Here is an 8718-nt window from a genome sequence, read left to right as displayed (position 1 = left end):
GACTGTTTGTGGTGGGCTGCTTGTACTTGGCAAAAAATAGAAAATAAAGTTGTGGGTAAAGTTTTAAATTTCAATGTGCAAACACAAGCATAATTTATATACTATTATAGTTGCTGTTATGTGCTTTTTTCATTTTTAATAGTGTTTTATTGCTATTTAAGTTTAATTTATTTTTATTTCAGTATTAGTTTTGGTTTTCATTTATTGCAATTTATTTTCAGTAATTAATGCTTCAACTTAAAATTATTTCAGTTAGTTCCCAAGGGAACATTGCTAAATTTCGTTTGCATTAAGTTTTCATCTAATATTTATATATTTTTATCTAATATTTATATTTAATACATTATTTTTTTATTATATTTACTTCTACAGAATTAGTATTAGTCAATGATAATTTTTTACATTTTTACTAATACATTTTAGCACAAAATTAAAAGTTGTAGTGAACTAACATGAACAAACAATTGATTTAAGCATCAAACTGCAGAATAATGCTGAAACTGTGCCTATACTGTGTGTGTATACAAACATACATTCATACAAAACACTTCTACAATTTAACTACACACACGCACACACACACACACACACACACACACAAAGACAAAGACAAAGCAAAAGTACAGAGACAGACATACACAGGTTTGAGACCCCAGACAGACATAAGGATTATGAGAGCAGATGGTATAATGGTAAAAAACACCCAAACCAAACTATGCAAATATTCATATAACACGCCCAAACACACTCACACACAAACACACATACTGTATAACCATACTGTAGCAGTTTGTGGGGGAAAAAATGTATATACCAACAAAAACAAATTGAATGTCTGAAAAATATTGGAAGTAAATATGGCAAATAATAATTATGGCATACTATAGTACAGTATGTATCAAAATACCAGCACAACACTTTCATAAGGGTCTCTTTGTTTATATAAATAATAATATAATATAATATAATAATAAAACACACACACAAAATACTAAAATAATATAGACCACTAAAATTAACTGGAAAATTGTCTAAGCAACTACAACAGATGTAGAAAATTTGCCTTCAAACTCACTATATTTTAATTAGGACAGATGCCTTTTATACATAGGCCTATTGTTCATTATTGGCTTTGGAGAGTAAATAAAATGGCTGGTAACTTTGGAAAGAACAACAGGCTGATCCGTTGTTTTTTAATCTGATGTAAGTGAATCAAATCAGTGACTCACTTAAGTGACTGGCCCCTACTGATGGAAGTGTTTGTGTTTCTCGTTCTCTGGTCTTGCAAATGAAAGAAGAAAAACGTAAAACAAAGAGACAGATATATACTTCTAAATAAAAATGAGGCAAAATACCAACGCAATTTACGCAAACAGAGCCGTTGCGCGTCTGCTAGCATTCATTCGCTTCCAAATGAATAAGCGTTTTTAAACGAATTGACTCGCTCATGAATACTCGTCTCGTTCCTCAACGATTCAGTGTTGTCGAAGAATCGATTGAATGAATGATTCAAAATTCACGAGTAATACATTCCCTCGTCGCCATCTGATGTAACTGCAGAAAGAGTCGCTGTAAATGTCCATCGCTAATCGTTTTGTTTATGTTTCAGTGTTGTGGAACGAATCGATTGAATAAATGAGTCAATATTCACTTTTTATACTGTCACTTGTCGCCATCTACTGGTGCAATTATGTAACTGCAGAAAGAATCACTGTAAAATCCCCACTAATAATACAAACACACAGTGATACAAACAGTATAAATACTATTTCCTCATCTTTTACTGTTGCCAATATTATTTCTTTTAAAGATTTGTGAAAAAAAAACCCCACTTTAAATCTTTAAAAATTTAATTGCTGAACTTTGTCCAGTCACCTAAACAGCAGTGTACACTACAGATTGTGTCAAAGCAGCTTTACAGTGTTAAACAGGAAAATTATGTTTAAAAATGCAAACAAAACAAAATACAGTTCTACTGCTTTAAATAGAGGACGACAGCAATCAGTTACTGTCTACAGTAACATGTCAAATATCTGCATAGGAGGGTCTATTCAAGATTGAGCACAAACCATTCATTTGTTTTAGTTTCTCACTAGTATGAGGTTAAGAGGAAATGATATAATGTCCAATAAACATGACTGATTATGTCATCATGATTATGTGTTCTCTTGTACCAGGGCGTTTGAAGAACAATTCCACCACTAGAGGGAGACAAAGTCAAAGCTATTGAGGAGAGTGAATTGTGTGAAGCAACAATTAACAAAACACTGTCTGAGATTCTTCACTACAGCTCGTCCACTCTTACTGAATCAGATGGAAACAGACTTTAAAAAGAGATAAACAAACAAACAAATAAGTAAAAAATGTGAGAATTTGGATTCATAGAATTTTAGGAATTATAATTATAATATTGAGTTTATATGTTTTTCCTGTGCCCTCATTACTTTCTATTTTGTTGGTTTTTTGTAAAAATCCTTCTAACTAACAAAAGCCAGCTCCCTCATGACATGAGGACATGCAGCACAAATATCAGTAAGTGTTATCAATGCATGTGATGAATTCTGGGAGGTTTTGTGAGGCTGGTTTTGTGTCTTTGTTTGTGTAAAATATCCATCCTTGAAAATTAATTTCAAGTAGACATCATCATATAGAGTTCAAAATATTGCAGCACAGGAGTGAATGATCTGAGAAAGTAATCTTTTTTTTTTGTCTTAATGAAAAAGACTCAGAATGGTAAGGTGGTGCTGAATAGCAGAAGAAACTTCAGCGCTCAGTGTTTGTAGTTCATTGATGTCTGGATCAGCGTTTGCTCAGGAACATCCAAACCTTTCCACATATAAAGAGACTAATTAGAGTCTATTTGGTAATTAGGTTGAATAGCTTCACACTGAGCCGTCAGTGCAAACATGAGATGAAGACGAAGAGCTTCCGCTGTCTGTGTTTGAGTTCTGGAGATAAAATAATACCATTACAAAATGATAGAAATGTACTATAAATAAATGTTATGTCAAAATAACACAGTTATGGCATCAAAGAGAAAGACCGTGGTACTTTGATATATGAAAGTCAGCTATGGTACACCAAAGATGTGCTATAAAGTGCTTTGTTTTATGTGGTTTTAAATATTTATGAATACCATTTATTAAATAATAATAATAATAATACATATACATATATTTATTGTGTCTATTTTATTCAGGATTATTATTTTAATAAAGTAAAAAAAAGTCAAAAGCAATAATAAAAACATTTATATGACAGTCATTTTTGACTTTTTGAAGTTTTTAGTTTTTTAAATCAAAGACACAAGAATTATAGTCTATACCAAAAGCTGACCATAGAGAACAAATTTACATTTATGTTTACAAGATTGACCAAGACTAATAAATAAATAAACAATGTTCTGAATACAAAAAAAAGGTTGTAATAAAGAAAAAGTATGATTAAAAGTGTTTGTACACATACTTTTTAATGACATACATATTTGTAATTGTTCTTCTGTCATAAACATTTGTTAATTTTAAGAATTAAAAGTCATTTTGATATTTTTGTGGAGTTTAAAATGAAAAGTGTTACGTTTGGAAAATGTAAAAATTATTATTTTTTTAGTGCATTAAAAACAAAAGAAGGAAAGTCATGCATACCCATGTGACCCCTCTTAGACCCCCTCGTGACCTTATTAAGTCTTTTTCATTATTAATAAAGTATTTTGATCTTTTAATAGAGTAACACTGAGAAACCTGACATTCATGAATGTAACAGAAGTTCATGAGGATGATGATTATGATAACTATTAATTAAGATGTATTCCATGTATCTAAGATGCAAGGAACGTTTAGTAAAAAAAAGTTCGTTTAAAATGAAAAGTGTTACGTTTGGAAAATGTAAAAATTATTATTTTTTTAGTGCATTAAAAACAAAAGAAGGAAAGTCATGCATACCCATGTGACCCCTCTTAGACCCCCTCGTGACCTTATTAAGTATTTTTCATTATTAATAAAGTATTTTGATCTTTTAATAGAGTAACACTGAGAAACCTGACATTCATGAATGTAACAGAAGTTCATGAGGATGATGATTATGATAACTATTAATTAAGATGTATTCCATGTATCTAAGATGCAAGGAACGTTTAGTAAAAAAAAGTTTTTTAACAGAATGTAACCAACATATACAAAGATGACATTTTTTATGTCTTGCTGAACGTTTATTATTATTATTATTATATGCTGTTTGTTTCACTGTTAAACTTGTATTCTATTAACATTCTTGCAATTTTATTTTATTTATTTTTATTATTATTTAATATTTTCTTTCGTTCTGTTCTGTTCTGCCTCAGTTTGTTTCTGTGTGCACTGATGCGTTGGCAGTACTGCAACAAGCATGACAATAAAAGTAGGCTACTTTGAATCTGAGAAGTAAAGCTGAACTGAGAGAGAGAGAGAGAGAGAGAGAGAGAGAGAGAGAGAGAGAGAGAGAGAGAGATTGGTGAGGAGGAGGAGGGGATAAGTTGAGCTGGGACTCCGCTCCTCCGCTCCTCCGCTGGTATCCCAGGAATGTGTTGATCATGGCGGCCGCAGTGAAGCCCTTGAAGAGCGGACTGCTGGAGCTCCGCGTTACCGTGCACCACTGGATCCGTGTGCTCTCCGCTCTCAGCGAGGACTCGTTCACCGTGAGCCCCGGAGACGCCGCCGATGAGCCCGCGGCCGGTGGGGCTGTTAACGGCGATCCGGCGAACCTCAGCGCCTCTCCGGTACCGGACACCATCACGAACGTCAAACGAACCGTCAGAGTCACCAAACAAGAAGTTGGAGGACTCGGAATAAGTATTAAAGGTACGAGAACTCCTTTATATTCGGTTATTAAAGTGTTCTTGGATTACTTAAACTTATTCTTCGTGAAACAGTTACTTTGAAACTGACGAACGGTTTGATCCGTCGGTTCAGTTATGAAGGTGGAGAATATCTATCTATCTATCTATCTATCTATCTATCTATCTATCTATCTATCTATCTATTTGGAGTACACCCCAGCTCAAGGATGAAGGCGATGACATTTTGATTGGTATTACAGCGTTGCCTGTAAATCACATCAAAGAGCACATCAGTAGTCAAGATTTAGAGCTGGTTTTTGATGCAGTTGCTGTGTATTTAGCAATGAACACTCATTACTTTTCAACTAGTTTCATTTTAAGAGTTTTTGTGATTTATGTGATTAGTGTCCTTATAGTACGATATTGGAAAAAAACATTATATTTTGATATGAAAAAATGCAGAAATTTTCTGGAGGTATTGAAAAGCTATATTTGGAACTAATGAATCATTCAAAAACTATTTTGTTTGTTTTGTTATTATATAACTCTTTTGGCCCAAATTGTGCAGCCCTACCAAAAAGCACAGGAAACCTAGGTCTTTAAGTGCATTTTTATTTTATTTTTTAAAATTGCATTTGAAATAATTTTTTAAAGAAAAAATGTCAGTGTTTTTGTTGTGGAGTGCATCCGCATAGGAAAAATAATAACAACAAGTAGAATTTTATCTTATAGTGCAGTTGTAAAATTACAATACTAATATTTACATCTGAATTTGGGTTACTTTTGTTGCAGAGCACATCTGAAAATAAATATAAAAAGCTGAAAAATTACTTTTTACTCTAAATACTTTTTATGTGACCCATGCTCTTAGATTTTAACGAAACTTAAAAAAAAAAATAAAAAAATTAATTGGGTATACTCTAACCAACTCAAATCTCTTTCAGTAACCTTAAACTGTATTTTTCCACCTCTGTCTTCACTATAAAATAATAAAATGATTTTATTGTGATTAATATTAATTTAAAAAATATTAAAAAAAATTATAAATATAATGCAATAATACTTTTCTAGAGTAAAATATTATGTATATATATATATATATATATATATATATAATAAAATTATTAGTATTTAATAAAAATAATAAAAAATATTGTTTTTTTATAATAGGCCTACAGCTGTAAAATTGCAATAATAAAATTTACATCTGAATTTCTTAATTTTCAAATGTTAATACATCAACTATTATTTATTTTGACAGTTTGCTGACAAATAAAGTTATGCGCTGCCATTTTCAGAGTGAAGCCTGTGTTCATATGCGTTCATATGACGCATACAACTCATGATACAGTGTTTCAGCATCTCAGAGTGCCCTCGATTCACAATAAATTAACCAAGCTGCTCTGAGACATTGAAACATTGTATTGTGAGCACAATCTTCATTCTGAAACCAGCAGCGCAAACAGTATACTCATTCAAATTAATCTTTGCAATTTGGTTATTGCATTAAGCCATATCACAATATCGGTTTTGATATATCGTGCAACCACAATTTTGACACTTATAGTATTTTATAGTTGAATAGATCAGCATTAATTGGAGGGAATAGTTAGAATGGGAACTGGTATCCTCAGTTGACAAAAATGTGGCAAAATATTTAACATTAATAATTAAATGCCGATTGTGATCATTTACAGACCAGTTTTTACATGAAACATTTCATTTAAATAATTAATAATGCAATCAGGCTACATTGATCTTTAAATACAGTCTTCGTGTTTTCCAGAAAGGATCTGTCTGTCCTTCATGTCCTCTTTAGACTCAATGGCCATTTTGAGTTTCTGCCAGAACGCTCGAGTATCTTATCCAGGTTTGGGGCGCCATAGATACGTCCGCTTCTTCACCAGCTTGCGCATTCGGTAATACGGCGAAAGCTGGTGCGCGGGAATATCCTCGAGAAAAACTAGAACCAAAACGTCTTTCTGTTCATCAAAAAGTCTGAAGCTGGCCACCTGGATCTCATGCGAACACCAAACGCTCTTCAGATAGTTGTGCGTGATCAGGCAGACGGTTTTGCGGCTGTTGTATATTGCGTCCACGATGTTGTCGATAATGGCCTTTTCTGGCTGGAAGTCTCGGTGATGAAGGCACAATCTCAAGCCGTGTTGACCCTCAAGTTTGGGCACAAGTTCTTCCAGAACCCATGGCTCTTCTTGAGCATTGTACGAAATGAAGGCGTCATATTGGAAATCCAGATGATTTAATGTTTGCTTCCTCTTTTTGTCATTGAGGAAAGCTAAAAAGAGGTAGTAGTACGCATAGACCAGCTGCCATTTTAGAAAGTGGTAGATAAATGAAATGACTAGAGTGAGAATGACAATGGAAGAGCTGTAGACAAAGCAGATGAAGTCGTAATTCACATTGCATGATTCAGTGTTGAAGGCCGCCAGACTCTTTTCGCTTAAAGAAAGGGGATAGCGACATTCGTACATGTTCAGGTAGAGCACCTGCGTTTGATTGTTCTTGACGGCCCAGTCGATGAACCAAGCGTTACTACAGTCACACGTGAAGCTGTTGTTTTGCAAGTCAAGCACTTTGATTTGAGGAAGCGATTGGATGACGGTTTGGTTTATAAATTTAAGGTCATTCGTACTGGCTCGCAAGATCGCCAAACTGGAGAGATTTGCTTCGATTAAGAAGGACTTAAGGTGAGTCCGACCCAACGTAATCTTATTTAGGCCTGATACTGGCTGGAAAAGCCTGGACGTCAAGGCATTCCTGTTTGCAAGATTATTACTTGTCAAATCCAAGTAAGTAAGCTTAGGAGTGCAACTAAATGTGTCCACATGTAAATTCTTGACTTTAAGGTTCCCAGCATAAAAGACTTGCAAGTTTTTGAGACCTTTCAGGAAGTTTGAAGGGATGTAGTTTAAGCCTCGACGTTGACTGTTAATCTTCAAAACTCTCAGTTCAGTTAACAGCATGAATGGTGGACTTTGTAGCTCCTCTTGAGTCTCGTATGAGATGTAATTGCAACTCAGATCTATACTCTGTAGGTTAGGTGTACCATCGAACACAGCATGGTTTTCTAGAGTTCTTTCTGTGATTTTGTTAGATGCAAGTCTGTTAAATTTATCAGTCCTGCAAAAGCATATGGATAGATATTTAATATTTGGCTGTCTGCGAGATGCAAGGTCCGAAGGGAATCCAAAGCTTTAAAAGAGTGACTTTGGATGGCAATCAACTTATTGTTATTCAAATCCAGGTATTGTAAGTTTTGGGGGCCATATGTAAAGGTGCCACTGACCGTTAACATACGATTGCTACTCAAAATGAGCTCTTCGAGATTTCCTAAATCCTTAAATACACATGCCTTGATTGTCACAATTTGGTTCTTGTGCAAATAGAGTTGCCTTAACTGCGTCAGATTCGCAAAATCAGAGCAGTCAAGATTTCCAATGCTGTTGAGATGAAGATCGAGGACCCATAAGTTGGGGAGAACCTGAAGAGTGTCGTTCAGTTGCGTCAGAAGGTTCTTTTGTGTTCGTAACTCTGTCACGTTGACTAGATGATCGAATGACGACTTATAGATTCTCGATACTCGGTTGTTTCTTAGGTGCAACTCATTCAAAAGTGCACAAGGTCTAAACATACGATCGGTAAGTACAGAAAGTTGGTTGTCCTCCAAGTGGAGACCCCTCAGACTAGGAGAACACACCTTCTGTAAAAGCGTCTCCACCTTGAACCCCTTCAGACCATTCAGTGCCATCCAGGTCACAGAAGGGAAATTCTGCATTATATAACCTAGCTGGTTTTCTTCAATGTGATTCCAACTGAGGTTGAGAGTCTTAACTGTGTTCAGGAACGCCTTGTCTAGAATAAACCAATCGGAAGTATCGGTCTGG

General features: G+C 34.5%; 1 protein-coding gene and 1 pseudogene across 1 annotated transcript in view; one reads left to right on the top strand and one right to left on the bottom strand.

Moving 5' to 3' along the window:
- The first annotated feature begins 4491 nt into the window (after positions 1-4491).
- Positions 4492-8718, top strand: part of LOC107553900 (alpha-1-syntrophin-like) — a 34466-nt gene continuing 30239 nt past the window's right edge. Inside the window, exon 1 of the mRNA XM_016236250.1 lies at positions 4492-4835. Coding sequence (XP_016091736.1) covers positions 4568-4835 — 268 coding nt within the window. The 5' untranslated portion in view covers positions 4492-4567. The remainder of the gene's footprint in view (positions 4836-8718) is intronic.
- The window catches only part of LOC107553897 (toll-like receptor 13), a 10518-nt pseudogene continuing 8341 nt past the window's right edge, over positions 6542-8718 (bottom strand).

The sequence above is a fragment of the Sinocyclocheilus grahami genome, unplaced genomic scaffold (assembly GCF_001515645.1).
Source record: "Sinocyclocheilus grahami isolate Dianchi unplaced genomic scaffold, SAMN03320097.WGS_v1.1 scaffold485.1, whole genome shotgun sequence".
Classification (NCBI taxonomy): domain Eukaryota; kingdom Metazoa; phylum Chordata; class Actinopteri; order Cypriniformes; family Cyprinidae; genus Sinocyclocheilus; species Sinocyclocheilus grahami.
The sequence above is the reverse complement of the archived record's forward strand: the minus strand, read 5'-3'. Positions and strand labels throughout refer to the sequence as shown.